General features: G+C 38.6%; 1 protein-coding gene across 1 annotated transcript in view; it reads left to right on the top strand.

Annotated features, from left to right (window-relative positions):
- Window positions 1–19,229, top strand: part of LOC138166151 (sodium/hydrogen exchanger 9B1-like) — a 70,209-nt gene that overhangs the window by 36,917 nt on the left and 14,063 nt on the right. Inside the window, exons 7-9 of the mRNA XM_069094561.1 lie at window positions 280–455; window positions 4,434–4,540; window positions 5,493–5,642. Coding sequence (XP_068950662.1) covers window positions 280–455; window positions 4,434–4,540; window positions 5,493–5,642 — 433 coding nt within the window. The remainder of the gene's footprint in view (window positions 1–279; window positions 456–4,433; window positions 4,541–5,492; window positions 5,643–19,229) is intronic.

Genomic DNA, 19,229 nt, shown 5'->3' with positions numbered 1-19,229 from the left:
CAAGTCACTTGAACCCAATAGCCCTACCCTCCCCCCTCCAAAAAGCAAAATTAAATAAATAAAGTATTAACTACTAAGCAATTCCTGGACCATTCATCAAAAATGGCATAATCATATATAATTACTAAAGAGTAAATTACCTCCATCCAAATCAAAACTGTATTTGATTATGGCTTTCAGAGTTTTCTTTGTGCATGAACTTCATGCCCAAGGTCATGCAGCTAATTAGTGTCTGTGTTGTGTGCTGTTTAAGCTTTTTAAAACTTTTTTTCCTTTAAGTTTTGTCCTAGGTGCAGTTTCTCCTGCTGTGGTGGTCCCTGCAATGCTGATGCTGCAAGAAAGAGGATATGGTGTCAGAAAGGGGATCCCCACCTTGCTGATCGCTGCCAGCAGCTTTGATGATATTCTGGCTATCACCGGCTTCAATTCATTCTTAAGCATAACATTTTCTGCAGGTAAACTAAGCAATGTACAGATTGAGCCTCAGTTTTCTGTTATTTTGCTTAATAATATTCCTGACTTCACTTCTTAGTGGGCTAATTAAAATGTAGATCTTAAAAAGGATTTCATTCTTTTCGTTTTTTCACAGGTAGAAAAAGCTGTTAGTGTATTGGGAAACCACCACTTGACTGGAATTAACAGGGGGTTAAATTAATTAAGATATATATTTGGTGTAGGCCTATGATTTCATTGGTAGAGGCAACTCCCATTGAGAAAAAAAAAACCAACCAATGCACATCTGTAACTGTTCTGTGTCCTACAGTCTTCATGTTTGTCTAGGGTAGAGGTGGGGAACCTGTGACCTGGAAGCCACATGTGGCCCTCTAGGTCCTCAAGTGCTGAATCCAGGGCCACATGTGGCCTCGAGACCACAGGTTCCCTACCTTTGGCCTAGGGCACTGAGAGGAAAAGAGCTTATCCTGAGTCCTAGCCAGTATGGGTCAGAAGCACCTGAAAAAGCTGGTTCTTTAGCCACTAAGGCAAGATGCCTGTTCCTATACAAATATCAGCTATCACTATCATCATCATCACCATCATCATCATCATCCTTAACCTCATCTTCATCATCACTGAGCGATGAGTATAGCTAAATTGAGCTAAACTCATGCTGAACATAAGACACATACTGTAATGGACACCGAGATATAATAGGACAGCTAGGCCAATTATAATTTGATAGGAGTGTTTATTAACCGGCCAGGACTGCCTCTCAGACCGAAAGACAGCATCGAGCTTTCTGTTAGACATAATTTTATAGACAATGTGATTGCTGGCAACAGAATATGTTTCTAAGGGGTACATTGTCTTTAGCATTGTGTCTACTGAAGCAAAACTTTCTCAGTATTATTCTTGTTGAGGCAAAACATTCTCAGTATTATTCTCATTAAGGCAAAGCATTCCCAGTATTATTTCTACTGAAGCGAAGCGAAGCCATAGTCCCTTAACAAAGCCTTGAATACAAACATAAACAGACCTGAATCCATGGAAATCTGTGTCATGTTTTAGCAACACAGGTGAAACATTTCTTTACTATTGGAGCCTATTAGGAGGTTTCCAAGGAACCCAGTAGGGGTCCCCTCTAGCAGGTTTAAGGGGGCTCTAGTGTATAATTTCTGGTGGGCACTTTAATACTAGAATAAATGGGGAGGGGGGATGACTAGGTGGTGCAGTGAATAGAGCATGAGCCCTGGAGTCAGGAGGGCTTGAGTTCAAATCCACCCGCTGACACTTAGCACTTACTAGCTGTGTGACCTTGGGCAAGTCACTTGACCCCAATTGCCCTTCCAAAAAAAATTAGAATAAATGGGGTCTGTTTGTTTGCTTGTCAGCTTGTTTGATGATTCTGTGCTTCTTAGCTTGCCAGGTGCCTGTTATGTCTCGACTACAGTCTTATCCTCCTTAATCTCAGTGCCTCCCCCCATTTTTCCCTGACTCCATGACAAAGAGCTATATCTTTGTACGTTGTTTTTCCCATTAGACTATGAGCTCCTGGAGAATAGGGATTGTCTTTTGCCTTTCTTTGTGTCCATAGTAATTAGTGCAGAAATTAACAGCGCATGAAACATGTAATAACCTTGCATACGATAGACAAAATACACTAATCCCATGCAAGGCAGTGAGCTAGAGAGCTTGCCCTGGAACCTATAGGTCACATGTAGAATAATGATACCTGACATTTAACCGAACTGTCCTCCCACATATCTTGTGTAAAGTTCCTGTAGAGTAATAGGGAAGGCAAGATTGCCCATAAACCTTATTTAAAAAAAAAAAACCCAAAAAACCTGCTACATCTCTTGGCCCTCATTTAAGATCTATTTAAATTTTATTTTTGTAAGATTATTTCATTATTCGTTCAGGCTGAGGTTATTATGTTAAAGTCTCTTCAACATCTTTATCAAAGTATTCCAAAGATACTCCCCAAAATAATAGTCCTTGAATAGGATCCAATCCTGCTAATCTGAACCACTTTTTTTTAAAGACTTGCATAGCCATGATGCTATTTTAAGTCAACCTCAATCACAAATTCAACAGTGATCGACAATTAAAAACCCTGTAATTGCATTTAAGTACATGCACACCAAACTGGCATGTTGAACACCACAGGATTAAAGTGAAACAAAAACTGAACTCTTCAAGAAAATATACTCCAGTGAATTACAAATGAACTTTTGGGAAGAAAAACAGTTGTAAATGAGAAATTGATTAAATGCAATAATAATTATATCCCTAAAAGTGCTCTGTGTTTACTTCATTACTCTCTTCCACCGTTAAAATCCGACTCATTCAATTACAGTTTAGAGAAGATTAAGAAAAGTAAAATCAGAAAAATCTTCAGTGGGTCCTGCAATGCCAAAGGACATAATAACCTCAACCTGAAGCAATAATGAAATAAGCTCACAAAAATACAACTTAAATAGATCTTAAATGGGAGCCAAGAGATGTAACAGGTTTGGGTTTTTGTTTTTTAACGAGGTTTATGGGCAATCTCGCCTTCCCTAGTACTCTAACAGGAACTTTACACAAGACTTAGATTCATGGTACTATCCTTGATTAAGGCCCTATGCCACAGCTAACTCCCTCCTTTTAGATCTTCACGCAGATCTCATACAGCAATAAAAGAAAAAGAACAATTTACTTCAAATAGCAAACATTATAATAGCAAGGAGGAACCGCATGAGCAAGAACTCCTGATACCCAAAGCCCCAAGCAAACTGATTTTTATCCTTCACATCACCCTGGGATGGAAGGTCTAGCCTGGTCTTGGCCCCTGGCCGCACCTTGACCTTGAGGTCAATCTAAGGGAACAGGAAATGATTACTGATAGGGTAATGTTTGTCTTTCTGTATTTTTCTTTTTTTATTATATTTCTTTTTATTTATTTACTTTTAGTTTACAACATTCAGTCCCACAGTCCCTTGTGCTTCAAATTTTCCCCTTTCCCTGTCTTCCCTGCTCCCCACCATGGCTGCATGTAATCAAATATAGGTTCTACAAATACCTTCACATTAAACATTAGTCATGTTGTAAAGAAAGATTATAACCAATGCAGTAAACAATGAGAAAGCAGACATTTCTTTAAAATGGTCCGAGCTAATATGACGGAAGAAATGATAAATGTTGGAGGGGATGTGGGAAAACTGGGACACTAATGTATTTTTGGTGGAGTTGTGAACTGATTCAATCATTCTGGAGAACAATTTGGAACAACACCCAAAGGGTTATAAAACTGTGCATACAGTTTGATCCAGCAATACTACTAATAGGTCTGTATCCCAAAGAGATTTTAAAACAAAAAGGGAAAAGGACCTATTTATACAAAAATATTTATAGTAGCTCTTATAGGCTAATAACTGTAAATTGAGGGATGCCCATCAATTGGGGAATGGCTGAATAAGTTCTGGTATATTATCACAATGGAATATTATTGTCCTATAAGAAATGACAAGCAGGATGATTTCAGAAAAACCTGGAAAGACTTACATGAACAGACACAAAGCGAAATGAGCTGAATCAGGAGAACATTGTACAACACAGTAACAATAATATTGCATGATAATCAACTGTGAATGACTTATCTATCAACAATACAATGAATACCAAAGGACTCATAATGAAAAATGCTATCCTGTCCAGAGAAAGAACTGATGTCTAAATACAGCTTAAGCATACCATTTTTTTCTTCCTACCTTCCTTCCTTTCAATTTTTTTTGGTCACATCTTCTTGCACAAAATGACCAATATGGAAATGTTTAACATGATTGCGCATGTATAACCTATATCAGATTGCTTACTGTCTTGGGGAGGGAGGGATAGAATTTAGAACTCAAAACTTAAAAAAAGGGAATTATAAATTGTTTTCACATGTAATTGGGAAAAAAATAAAATGTTATTGAAAATAAAATGGTCTCCTTATAATTTGTTGTTTGTTACAGGTCCTGTTTATAAGAGTATCATCAGGGGTATTACTGAAGCAACAATTGGTGTGACGGGAGGAATTGTTTTAGGATACTTTATTCGCTACTTTCCAAGTGAGGAACAGGTAAATTGGCAATAAATCTATTTGATGAAATGTGATGTTTAAGCATTTAATAAGAAAAGCTATAATTTGTGAAGACATAAGATATCACTTATTGCATTTATTATTGTGAAAACTATTCTTTAAGGTAGTTTCAGATTCCTATTGTTTGATAAGAGGCCTCCATACTGATGTTATTTGAAGTTTCTGCCTTCTTACTTTGTGAATTAGAAACAAATGAATGATCTACTTAGCTCAGATGGACAAAGTTCTCCCTTTCTATTTCTGCCTTCTGACTTTTAGAAGTCATGAAATTGGATATGGCAGCCACCAATCCTTACCTCTCCAGGTCCTTTCCCTGTAAACCTTCTTAGGAAGAGAGAGTATTTATTTTAGTGGCATCCTCAGTTCTTCCTCCTCTTTCTTCCTACTGTAGTGGTCACAGATGACTTAAATACCCCTGATGCTTGTGGAGACAACACAATTCTATTTAATCCTTCCCTTCCCTGGTTTGGCCTAGCCAGCTCATCTTATTTCCCTGACAATTATTGAAGAGTGTACTAGAGTTTATACATATGGGTCTCTTTTACCAATACAGAAAAAGGCATATCCTTAAATATTGACTTAAGTTGACTTATTTAATCTAATCTACTTGCAAATAAATTCTTAATTATTCAGAGGCTGTTGTTTGGAATAGGAAGTCCTGTTTCATCTCCACTTTCCCACTAAAAACCTCATGGTTACTAGTACCAAGGTGGTGAATCAAGGTGGATATTAAAAATATGTTAATTTTGCTAGTAGGTGGAAGCTCTGGATTAAAGATTATTGTAAGAAAGGAGATAGAATGTTCAGATATTCTTAACATGGTTACTGGAGATAGGGATGTCATGAATAGTAAAACTTCATAGATAATGCAAAACTTTTCTTAAATGTTTAATGTAAATTAATCTTTAAATATCTTTGTCTCTAACCCTAGTCTGCACTTGCTTGGAAGAGAGCATTCCTCCTCCTGGGTTCATCTATTACAGCTGTCATAGGCAGTAGTCGTCTCGGTTTACATGGATCAGGAGGACTGGCCACAATAGTGTTGACTTTTATTTCAGCAATGGGGTGGACCCGTGAAAAGGTGAACTCTTTACTAGCATACTTAACATAACAATTGCATGCTTTTTATTTATGTAGTGAATGGTCAGGCAGTTCTCAATTTTAAAATAGACTCTGTTCCCAATGTTTGTTAATTATTCAGTTGTTTGGATTTCAGGACACAGTTTCCAATAGAAATAACTTCATAAATGGGATATTGGGGTCCCCAGTTAACTCATAAAAGGCAATTTAACACAAAATATCACTGCAATACAGTAATTTACAGTAGTATTGTTTTCTGCTAGTTGAAACATATTCTAAACTTAGTAATCAGTAAAGAAAAATCATTAAAATACACAAAAATACAAAATAAGAGAGGAGAGCAAGTCAGCTCCATTATCTGAGACTTGTTTTTTAATGCAAAATATAGCTTTTAAAAAATAATTAAAATTTCCTGTTCCCTTCCTTGTTCCTTTTGAAGTCTGTCTTCCATGTATGTTTTCAGATTTCATCATTATAATTGTCATTATGTCTGCTAGGTTCTGAATATGCTTCATTTAAAAATACTCTATGTCACTTTACATGCAAATTTCTTTGCATTCATCTTGTAAACCAATATTAAGAATTGTATTCAATTGCAGGTCACAGTTATGGTGCATGTGTCACAACTCATTGCTGGACCCATGGATTGTTTTGAGCTATTGTTATTGTTGCCATTTTTGGTGTTCTAAATAATGTTGTAATAAGTATTTTCACACAAATAAGTTTTTTTGTCTTTTTTTTTTTTTGCCTTTCAGTAATGTCTATACAATGTAATACTGGTAGGAGAATTGCTAGATCAAATATGATCATATGAGTAACAAGTCCTTTCTAACTATTACAATGTTCCTTTCCAAAAAGTCTCCATCCATTCATAGCATTCCTCCCCAATGTAATATTCCCTTTTTTCCACAGCCTAACCACCATTGATCTTTGTCTTTTTTTATCTATTTTTACCAATTTAGTGTGTGTGAGCTTGTATCACACAATTGTTTTAACTTATTTTTTCTGATTATTAGAGAATTTGAACAATTATTAATTACTTGTTTGTATTTCTATTGAGAATTTTATATCTTTTGACTTCTCATCCATTGTCTGTTGTGCAATAACTTTGATTTGTATATAATCTAGTCCAACAGTGACAATCTTAAAAATAAGACTTTTATAGACTCCTTATTTATACTCTTATTTGTTTATACTTTGATAATAACCATGGGGGGATTGTTATTTTTCTGACTCAAAGGACAGTAGTGACAGCAAGAACAAGCCAAGTGTATGTTCTCTACTATGAAAATATAGATGTTCTCTTTGAAATGAAGGCCCAGTTATGTGCTAATAGTCTCACAGTGTACTAACATGAAGTAGAGAAATGTCTAATTTGTTACATGCCCTGTGAGGTAAAGAGGTTTTCAGGAAGGAGGGTGCCTGGACAATTAATCACTATTTTTAGCACTGTTTCTATTTTTTTTAAATGCTTTCTGTGGTACAGGGTGAGAAAGGTCCTTGACAGAAGCCTTCCACTGGGCTTATGGCTCTTCAGTTCTCCTCCATCACAATTGCCAGTGGCAATCTCCAAGTCTCTTTTCAACCCCAAACAATGGTTTAGCTCCAGTCTCTCTTCTAGAACCAAAATATCTGCAACCTTCCTTAATGTGGCACTAGACAATGGCAAGGATAAGGCATGCTGTCTATTTTCTATTCTCTGCATCCTGAGACACTTTCTAATTTCCTACATAATTCCATTCTATCTTCCCCAGAATCAGTGATCTTAAATTAATCATTATCATCCTCTGCTTCTCTGCTATGTTTGATAGATGATGATGTCTTAAAAACCTCTCCACCTTTGGGTAACACAACCTTGCCTTTAGCCACTCTTTGCTGTTTTTCAAAACTGAATCCCTCCGTCTTGGGGCAACCTGTTCTATTTGAATTACCTATCTTCTCATTGGTAGGAAGTCTTTCTTACCTTGAGTTTAAATATCTTTCCTTATTCTTTCTTTCTTTCTTTCTTTTGAGATTTATTTCAGTGCCTCCTGGCTCTGAAGTCAAAGTGACATTTATTTTTTTAAATTTATTTATTTTTAGTTTTCAATATTCATTTCCACAAGATTTTTAGTTACAGTTTTTTCTCTCCCTGTCTTTCCCTACTCCCCACCCCAAAATAGCAAGCCTTCTGAATACCTCTTCCACCAATCTGTTCTCTCGTATATCCTTGCCCTTCACCCCCCCTAACTTTCTAATACGGCAAAGATGGATTTCTATACTCCAGTGCCTGTATATTTTCTTTCCCAGTTACATGTAAAAAACAATTTTTAAACATTTGTTTTTAAAACTTTGAGATCCAGATATTTTTCCCCTCTTCACTCTTCACCCACCCCCACTGGGAAGATAAACAATTCAATATAGATTGTACATGTGTAGTTACCCAAATCATTTCCATGGCAGTTATATTGTGAAAGACTAACTATATTTCCCACCATCCTATACCACCCCCCACTTATTCTGCTTTCTCCTTTGACCCTTTCCCTTTTCAAAAATGTTTGCTTCTAACTACCCTCTCCCCCAATCTACCCTCCCTTCTATCCTCCCCCCTCTTATCCCCTACCCCCCTATTATCCTGTAGGGTAAGATACCCAATTGAGTGTGTATGTTATTCCCTCCTTAGGCCAAATTCGATGGGAATCATGTTGTCCCATTCCCTTTCACCTTCCTGCTCTTCCCTCCATTGTAACAGTTTTCTCTTGCCTCTGTTATATGAGATAATTTACCCTAATCTATCGTTCCCTTTCTTCTTCCCACAATAAATTCCTCTCTAACCTCTAATTTTATTTTTTAGATATCATCCCCTCGTATTTAACTCATCCTGTGCCCTCTGTCTATGTATACATGAACATTCAAATGCTCACACTCACATATATATTTATATATACATACATCCTCTCTCTCTCTCTATATATATATATGTATGTATACACACACACACATATATATATACATATATATTCTCTTCAGCTATCCTCATATTGAGAAAAGTCTTATGAGTTACAATTATTATTTTTCCATGCAGGAATGTAAATAGTTCAACTTTAATAAGTTCCTTATGATTTCTTTTTCCTGTTTACCTTCTCATGCTTCTCTTGCTTCTTATATGTGAAAGTCAAATTTTCTGTTCAGCTCTGATTTTTTCCTCAAGAATGCTTGAAAGTCCTCTATTTCATTGAATGACCACATTTCCCCCTGAAACATTAAACTCAGTTTTGCTGGGTAGGTGATTCTTGGTTTTAATCCTAGCTCCTTTGACCTCCAAAATATCACATTACAAGCCCTTCGATCCCTCAGTGTAGTAGCTGCTAGGTCTTGTGTTATCCTGATTGTATTTCCACAATATTCAAATTGTTTCTTCCTGACTGCTTGTGGTATTTACTCGACCTGGGAACTCTGCTATTTGAGTATAATATTCCTAGGAGTTTTCTTTTTGGGGTCTTTTTCAAGAGGTGATTGGCGAATTCTTTCAGTTTCTATTTTGCCGTCTGGTTCTAGAATATCAGGGCAATTTTGCTTGATAATTTCTTGAAAGATAGTGTCTAGATGCTTTTTTTGATCATGGCTTTCAGGTAGTCCAATAATTTTTAAATTATCTCTCCTGGAACTATTTTCCAGGTCAGTGGTTTTTCCAATGAAATATTTCACATTGCCTTTTACTTTTTCAATTGTTTGGATCTGTTTTATAGTGTCTTGATTTCTCATAAAGTCATTAGCTTCCAATTGCTCCAATCTAATTTTGAAGGAGTTAATCTCTTCAGTGACATTTGAAATTCCTTTTTCGTCTGGCAAATTTGGCTTTTTAAAGCATTCTTCTACTCATTGGCTTTTTGGGGCTCTTTTGCCATTCGAGTTGATCTATTTTTAAGGTGTCATTTTATTCAGTGTATTTTTGGGTCTCCTTTAGCAGGCTGTTGACTTGCTTTTCATTATTTTCTTGTATCATTATCATTTCTCTTCCCAATTTTTCCTCCACTTCTCTTATCTGAGTTTCAAAATCCTTCTTGAGCTCCTCCATGGCCTGTAACCAATTCATATTTTTCTTGGGGACTTTTGATGCAGGAGTTCTGACTTTGCTGTCTTCCTGCCCCTTCATGCCTTGATCCTTTTTATTCCCCTAAAAGGATTCTATGGTCTGTTTGTGCTTCTGTTGTTTGCTCATATTGACAGTCAATTACTTGACTTTTAAACTCTTTGCCATGGTAGAACTCTGCTTCCTGAATGGAGAGAGCTATGTCCCAAATCAATGGGGTTTTTGCAGCTGCCAGAGCTATTAAATGGGTGCCCTCTCTATAGCCCTGTAGTAGCAAGCACTCCAGCATCCCCAGGGTGGCTGCCAAGACAGGTTCCTAGATCTGCTTTTCTAAAGGAAAGAAACTCAAAATGGGTCAACAATTTTGCTTTAATCAAACATATGTCATTTACCTAGTTCAGGGGGAAAAGTTCAGCACCCCGAACTTCAGAGAATACAGAGGTTACATGCAAACAAAAAACACAGAAACAAATCAGCAGATAGGCTTCCAGCAGCCTGACCATTACATCCATACCTAGTCACATTTATCAGAGAGGGAAGCATCAACATCTGGGTTTTCAAAGCCAGAGGGCTCAATGGCTGTCCAGAGTCTCATCTGGTCAAATCACATAACTGTTCTCAAAGTGAGCCCCAAAACAAAATCTCACATCAAGGTATATATAGCCTTCTCTTGGCTCAGAGAATGTCACAACCCTCTCGACCTACTGCCCAATCACACAGCACCAAGTTGTGGGCATTCCTGAAAACCAAGCCTCCCGCCACAGGCTCCATATGACCACATTCAGCCTATTAGGGTGCAGAGTATATTTTCAAATCTAGGAAGGTTCTCAGAGTCACTTAAGTCTATCAAAGGGCCTAGGGGCAGCAGGGAAGATCTTAAATTCCCATTCCTATAACAAGGCTCCACATGCTCTGGCTCACTGGTCATACACCCTAGGACCACCACCCAAGACTGAGATACGGATCCAAGCAGGTCAAAGCAAGAGTGATTACCCTCTGAACAGTAATTTGGTCCCCCTGCAATCTGCAGGCCAGGAGCACCCAAAGCAGCCACTGCACCTTCTCTGCTTCTTGCTCCAGGGGCAGCAGCTGGACCATGCTCCCCCTGTTCCCAACAAAGTTACACACGGACCTTTTACTTTGTATTTGGCATTTGTGGATTGAGAAGCTGGAAGCCTCTATAGCTGCTGGTGATTTATTCTTGTGAAGTTTGCTCCAGCCGCTGCTGGTTGGGGCTGCCCTGGGGCTAAAACCACAGCTCAGTTGGGACTGAGCTCTGTTCCCTGTATGCTGTGATGGACCCTTCCTGCCAGCCTACTGAGCTCCCTTCAGTGGGAAATTTGTTTCTCTCTGTCACTTTGTGGTTTCTGTAGCTCTAAAGTTTGCTTAGAGTAATTTTTTACATGTATTGGAGGAGGTGGAATCCGGAGCTGCACAGAAGTCCTGTTTCTACTCTGTCATCTTGGCTCCACCTCAAATCTTTCCTTATTCTGTCCTCTGGAGTCCCAATGGCAAGTTCTAATCCCTCCTCCAAGTCACAGCCCTTCAAATACTTGAGTATAGTTACACCTCTCTTAACTTTCACTTCTTTAGGTTAAATTTCCCTAATTAATTCAGCCAATCCTCATGCATCATAAATTCAAGGACTTTCATCAACCTGGTTGCTTCCTTTTGGACATTCTCCAGATACTGAAATAATAACAAAAGCCACAGCTATGAAATGAAATGCTGCATTGGATGCCAATCGGTTCCCAGAATACCAAGAAGACATTGCTGTCTCCCAAAGTATTTAGCCTGTGGTCAAAGGTATGAAATGATGTCTTTGGACATAAAAGGACTGCAGAAATGATAAGAAATTGGTCTAAAATGGTAGTTGACATCACTGAAAAGTACAAAACCGGTGCTTGATGTGTTAGAAGAAATCCTCCCATTGCATTTTTGGAGAACAAAAGTATTAGCAAGGCTTCTTCTCCTTCAAAGGCAATAGCAATAACCAAAGTCACATCCTTTTGGCACTATGACCCCATCTACACACATACCAGCAGCTGGAAAGCGTGGAGAGTTGCCAAAGTGTTGTGGGAGAACATCTCTCTGTTTATGGATTGCCTGATGGGATATGCCCTGACCAGAGCAGAGATATCAATAGGCAATGATTCAAAGAAATTTTGAACTTGCCAGGACCTAGAAGTCTAAAAGTACACTTTGCTATCTCTAAAACTCACAGTCTGCATATTTCAATCATGTGTTGCTGAATGTATCCGGAACCGAGGCAGAAATCTTTAATAGAGTGAACATGTGGAATTCCCAGTACATACAGAATAATGCTACCAACAATGATGCCATTCCTCATACTTGCCTAAGACTCTCGTCCATCGATTGACTTGTTTTTTTGTCATCTCAGTGGTTGGAGAGGATGTAAATATTCACAACCAGTGGATCCCTTGACTGAGAGATCAGGTGAAAGAAGTCTGCCAAATAGCTATGCTTTCCAATCAAAAGAGCTGTATGTAACAAAAACAAATGCTCTGAACCAAACTCCCTAGTGAGAAAGGGGGTGAGGGACATACTGCCCAACATAGATGATTTAGAGGAGGAACATGCATTTTTGGGGTTTTTTTTTGTTTTTTTTGCTTTTTTGGAGGGCAATTGGGGTTAAATGACTTGCCCAAGGTCACACGGCTAGTTTTTGTGTTAAGTATCTGAGGCTGGATTTGAACTCTGGTCCTCTTGACTCCAGGGCCGGTGCTCTATTCACTGTGCCACCTAGCCTCCCCCACGTTTTTTGTTTTTTTTTGCTATAAACTTTCAGCTTTGGAAAAGGGAACTTTGACCCAGACAATTAGTAGAATTGGATCCAAAAGCAGCTATTTTCTTGCATAGGGCTTTAGATATGTAGACTCTCTATGATATAGAGATAATTCAAAAGGTTCAAAATTGTTCATAATTGGAATGGGTCATCTTACAGTTCAAATTTAGGCATGTTGGGATATAGATCTGAAGATTCTGACAATCAGCCTAAATCAAGTGTTCTTAGCTTTTGGTTGGGTCATGAAGTCTAATGAAGTCTATAGGAACCTTCTCAGAACTATGTTTTTAAATAATTTGAAGAAATGCTAAATATCATTCAGAGATTAGTGAATCCTCCCACCCCACCCCCCATCCAAGTTCATGGATCACAGGTTATAAACTCCTGGCCTAGACCACTCACCAGTTCAGGTTAATGGTTTCAGAGTTATCAGCACAATACAGAAGGCCCAGGACCATCTGTCCAATGAACAAATTAACTAATAAAGTTGCAGAAGTAGATGTGATTACACATGTTGCCAGATGACACTAACTATTGTATATATAATATTATCCTTTGGATATAAATGTATAAGGTGATACATATTTAGTCCTATATCAAATTTTGTTGCATGTTTTCTACTTTTTTTTTTTGCTGTTTCCATGCATTTCTTTATACAGCAATGGCTTATATAGACTGATACTGTATGTGCTTGTAAGCTATGCATTATAGATTGGGTTTGTCAGGAGGACGGGTTGGCCACTTTATGTGTATTTTCATAAGCCCTAAGGGTATATGTTACATTGTGTGCATATGATATTTTCTGCATGTGATTTAGACAGTCACTGCAGTAGAGGTGTCAAATGATGCTTCTTCACACTTTACTATACTTACTGCATATAATATTGTGGATATTATATGATAAAATATATTTAATTTATTTTAAAATCCCATATGAATTTTATTCGTTTCTATTTACCCCTAGAACTTTTAATCATGTAGCTTAGGGACATTTACTAAAGTAATATATTAATTCTTCTACTACAATCATGTATCATGAAGTAATTTCTTAGAATAATTTCAATAGAAATGTGCAGTATTCACAGTGTTCACAGAAGCAAACAGATCAAGTGATTGCCCTTCTAAGATGTTCTCATATCAATTTCATAAGCATAAAATTGGATTGTAGTTTGGGCAGATTTCTTGGAATGTGTTTCACCTGGTATTTAGCAATGTTCAAATTTAAAGGGTATCATAGGGTCTCCTTTCAAGATTTTCACTGAGTTTCACCTGGAATGTTGGAATAATTGCCCTAGATATACTGAATTTTTATGCTTATGATACTTAAGATTTATATCTGCAGATTTTCAAGTGTACTGGTATGGTTTTTTGGAGACTACAAAATAATTTACTGAAAGGAAGAATGTCACAGTTAACTTAGGATTGTCTGTTTTAATTTTTGTTTTTTCACATCAGGTGTAGTTTCTACCTAGGCTGCATCAGGTGGAGAACAGAAGTGCAGGAGATTGGAAAGGTTGCCTAGAACTGTGAAAATAACAGTAATTACCAGAAGGTCATTCATGCCTGTGCTAAACAGGATATTTAGAATCAAGGTTGTGGACTGCTTTTTCTATACTCTGCTGGGAAACTGTGAAGGAGAGATAGGTCAGGGTAGTACCACACAGAAGTATGTGAGGTTATTTTTTCTGAGACACCTGGAATGAGAGATTTGGACTGGTAGTGTCTGAACTGCTGGAGGGGAGGAGGCTGAGTACAAGAAAAACCCTGCCTGAGAGCATGTAAGCTTGTAGTGTGAATTTGTGAGACTCTGGATGACAGTGACAGCACAAAAGGACATCAGAGAACTCTGACACTCAATAAACTTCATGCTCTAGAATTCATTGTACAATCTGTCAGGAAACAAAAGCTACATTTATTGAAGTTGGGGTTGGGTCACTTGCCACGCAGGGAAACTAAATTATCTTCCCATTTCCAGGAAATGCAAAGTTTAAACTGAGTTGGGAGTTCATATTTCACAAGGAATGGTAGGTCACCTCTCACCTGAAAGTCTAAATAGCATAATTTATGTTTCTGGTTTTATGCAAGTATTCCAAAAAGTAAAGCAGGTATTTTCTTTTAAGATATGTCAAGTTGGGAAGGAAATAATATTAATGGGAAATGGGGCCAAATATGAGTCATTTGTGATAAATATATAAAATGTTTTTTTATTAAAGATTTTAATTTTGTAACCCTCAGTCACACTGCTATAAAAACCTGGTCCAGGGCCCTAGGAGGCAGGAATCCAGATGACCTCCTGGGCTTTGGGACTCTTCCATATGTCTTTATTGGTCTGGGACCCATAAAAATGTAGGTTCATCCACAAAAAGGAAAAAAAAATCCTTTACCTATCCATACCATCATCACCCCCTTTTATGCAGGAGAATCCGTCCCTCTGTATTAAGATGGCAACTTGTATGTCATGAAAGAAAAAAAAATGAATCTTCAGGATCAAGAAGTCATGTCTACTTGGCTTGGTTTGATTTAAGAACTCTGCTCTCCTGTGAACATGTGGTCTATTCAGATTCTGGAAGAATTGAAGTCATTTTGAATCTGAAAGCAAAACACCAGGAGTAATAAGATCTCCCTGGGCACAGTGGTAGTACGAATACCCAACATTCAGTCTTGGCAGTGGGGAGAAGAAGTCTCAAAGTCTCCAAAATCCCCAACCGGGTGATTAGATACAGTGATAACCTTAATCGCACATTTTCTTCCACCATCACCACTTTTTTTCCTCTGCCTCCAAGTTTTCCTTTCAAAAGCTTCTCCATGAAGCAAATTTATCTCTTAGGCTCTAAGCATCTCAGGAGGAAAGGATAAGCAAAACAATTTTGAAACGTCAAAGAACTGGCAAAGTACCAAAATACCCTTTTTTTTACATAAATATTTCCTTTATGCTCTTGCTGGAATTCTCCTTTGTCATTGGCTTAAAAAGATATTGGTTTCTCCAGTCTGCTCTCTTCATAGGCTGAGTAATTATGCCCACATTATAGTGTGTGTATTTTTCATCTTTTTTTAAATTTTAAGTTCTCATATATTATGCCAGGATGTTGACAGAACTGGGTAAAGCGTGACCAGGAAAGTTAGCAAGAGGAGTCTACATAAAAGGTCTCTGGAGGAACCTCATGTTTAGGTAAACAAAGATTCATGTCTAGAGAGGTTAGTTAAGGCAGGAAAGATCAGGCAAGCAAGCTAGCATCTTTGTTCAATCATTCCATCATGTCTGTCTCTCATGACCCCACGAACCATAGTATGCCAGGTCCTTCTATCCTCCACTATCCCTCACAGTCTGTCCAAACTCATGTTTGCTGCTTCCGTGACACTATCCATCTCTTCCTATGCTGTCCCTTTCTCCTTTTGCCTTTGATCTTTTCCAACATCAGTCTTTTCCAATGAATCCTGTTTTCTCATTATGTGCCCAGAGTATTTAAACTTCAGCTGCAATATTTGACCTTCCAATGAGTAGTCTCAATTTCTTTACTTGATCTCCTTGCTCTCCAAAGGACTCATTTTGAGCGGGGGAGAGCCAGTGCCCTATTCACTGCGCCACCTAGCCGCCCCCAAAATCTCCAAAGGACTCTTAAAAGTCTTCTCCAGCACCACAATTCAAAAGTGTCAATTTTGCAGCACGCAGCTTTTCTTATAGTCTAGCTCTCAGTCATACGTTGCTACTGGAAAAGCCATTGATTTGACTATACTGATCTTTGTCAGCAAGATGACATCTTTCATTTTCAGTTAGGCCGTCTAGATTTGCCATAACTTTGCTTAAGGAGGAAGAACTTCTTAATTTCATAGTTGTAGTTGCCCTCTGCAGTGATCTTTGAGCCCAAGGATAAAAAATCTGACACTTTTATTTCTTTTCCCTCTATTTGCCAAGAAGTGATGGGACTAGTTGCTAAGATCTTAGGGGTTTTTCTGTTTCTTTGTTTGGTGGTGGTTTTTTTTTTTTAAGTTAAGCTTCAAGACAGCTTTTACACTCTATTCTTTCACCATCATCAATGTTTTTAATTCTTCATTTTTTTTTTAAGCAATCGGGGTTAAGTAACTTGCTCAAGGTTACACGGCCAGTTATTTCTGGGTGTGGTGCTGAGTATCTGAGCCCGGATTTGATCCAGGTCATCCCAACACTGGAGCCGGTGCTCTTACTCGCTGTGCTACCTGGCCGCCCCTTTTCTGGTAATTCTTGGTCCACATATGGCTGAAGTCTAGCTTGCAGAATCTTAAGCATAACCTTTATGGCAATGTGAAATGAGTGCAATTGTTTGGTAATTTGGATGTTCTTTGGCACTGCCATCTTTAGGACTAGGACATAAACTGATCTTTCCCACTACCCTTATTGATAGCGATGCTTCTTTCCCATTCTGCTGTTTCCTTCTGCTTCTTTGCGATACTCATTTAAGCAAACCTTCTTATCCTTCCTAGTCTCTGGAATTCTTCATTCAATTGGATATACCTTTCTCCTTCTCCTTTACTTTTCACTTTCCTCCTTTCCTCAGATATTGTTAAAGTCTCATAAGATAGCCATTCTGCTTCCTTGCTCTTCTTTTACTCTGGAATGTGTTTTTGCTGTTGCCTGTTCATCATAGCCACACACACACAAAGTCAGAGGATGTCAAGAGAATCTTCACTGGTGCAGAGACTTGCCTCCTAGGTGTTAGAATGGGAATTTGAAGATCTTCCCTGCTGCTTAATAGGCCAGATGGAATCACATGGAGCCCACAGGGAGGGCCAGGGAGGAGCTTACTGAAAGGGTGGAACAGGAAGGGCAGAGGAGGAATCAGTAGAGGAAAGCACAAGCAGAGCTGGGAGCAAGCACTATGGAGGCAGAGCAGCTAGAGTGAGTGAGAGAGGGGCATTTTTGCTTAAGGGAGCCTGTTTTATTTTGAAGACCTGAGGGAGGGAAGGCTTGGGGATGTTGGTGCTCACTACATTGGTTATGTGTGCCAACGTCTTGGTTGCTATGATGGATTCAACTTTCTGGTGTTTGCATAAATGTTATGGTTCTGTCTTCCATGTGGAGAGTCTGTTATATTTTGTGAGCCAGAACTACACCAGTATATTAATAGCCACTGTGGGTGCTTTGAATATCACATTGGTGTTATAATCTCCCTCTCCTCACCAATCTGTTATCTACACAGATGCCAAGTCAATATTTCTAAAGCTTAGGTCTGACCATTCCCTTCCCCTCCTCAGGAGGTTCTAATGAGCTCTCTATTGTCTCTTGGATGAATAATACAAACTCCTCTTGACATTTAAAGCCATGCATGATCTGATTTCCTAGAATTTACTGCACATTATTCTACATCATGAATTCTACATTACAGCAAAATGGTTCTCCTGCTGCTAACTGCCTATACACCATATAATAACCCCACATTAGTGGATTTGTAGAGGCTCTTCCCTATGCCTGGAATATACTCTACTCCCTCATCACCTCCACTTCAAACAACCCCTACCTCCATCCAAAGCATAGCTCAAGTGCCATTTTCTATAGGCTCTTCTCCTGAACCCCACCTTTGCTAATGCCCTCCTCCTCTCAAATTATGTTGCATTTATTTTGTATTTACTTTTCCTCCAATAGCATATAAGCTCCTTAAAGTCAATTTGTTTTTGTTTTTGTCTCCCCACTAGCATGGTACCTGGTACATAGCAGGTGTTTAGTGAATGCTTGTTGAATGAGTGAGGAGACCCTCAAACCTGAGTGTTCTAGAGACTAAGTCCTAAGTGAGTGGGCATACCTAATCATCCTGGATTCCTCACTATCTCTCATTCCCCATATCCAAGTTGTTTTCAAGACTTGCTGATTTCGCCTTTGTTACATCTTCTAAATGTGCCCCTTCTCCCCTCTGACACTGCCACCACTCTTGTGCAGACCCTCATCACTTCACACCTTGGTTGCTGCAGTAGCCTGCTGGTGGGTTTGCCTTCCTCAAGTCTCTTCCCCCTCCAATCCATTTTCCATTCAGCCACTAAAGAGATTTTCCTAAAACACCAGTCTGATCATATCATTCCACCCCTCCCTGCCCCACAATAAACTCCAGCGGTTTCCTACTGCCTTCCTACATGTACTTTTCCATCCAGGAACACTGGCATCCTGGCTGTTTCATAAATAAGATGTTCAATATCTTGGCTCCAGGCACTCTCCCTGGCTGTCACACATGCCTGGAATGCTTTCCCTCCTCTTCTCTGACTACTGACCTCCCTGGCTTCCTTTAAATCCCAACTAAAATCCCACCTGCTGTAGGAAGCCTTCCCTAACCCCCTCTCGATTCCAGTGCCTTCCCTCTGTTTATTATTTCCTATTTTTCCTTCATTTAGCTTGCTTTGTATATATTTGTTTGTGTGGTGTTTCCACCATTAGATCGTAAGTTTCTTTTGCCTCTTTTTGTATCCCCAGTGGTTAACATAGTGCCTGGCATATAGTAGGCAATTAATAAATGTTTACTGAATTGATTTGAACCATAGGTTCACCAGGACCTATTTTCAGAGTAGTATCCCAGCATTGCCCAGGTAGTATAAACCTTATGAGACAGACAGACAGACAAAGACACAGAGAGAAAGACACACACAGAGATACAGAGAGAAAGAGAGAGATACAGAGAGGGTGGAGAGAGAAAACAGAGAGGGGAGAGAGAGAGAGAGAGAGAGAGAGAGAGAGAGAGAGAGAGAGAGAG

The sequence above is a fragment of the Petaurus breviceps genome, unplaced genomic scaffold (genome assembly GCF_028583685.1).
Source record: "Petaurus breviceps papuanus isolate PSGF00001 unplaced genomic scaffold, PetGlider_PUasm1.0 126, whole genome shotgun sequence".
Lineage (NCBI taxonomy): Eukaryota > Metazoa > Chordata > Mammalia > Diprotodontia > Petauridae > Petaurus > Petaurus breviceps.
This window is presented reverse-complemented; position numbering and strand designations above follow the sequence as displayed.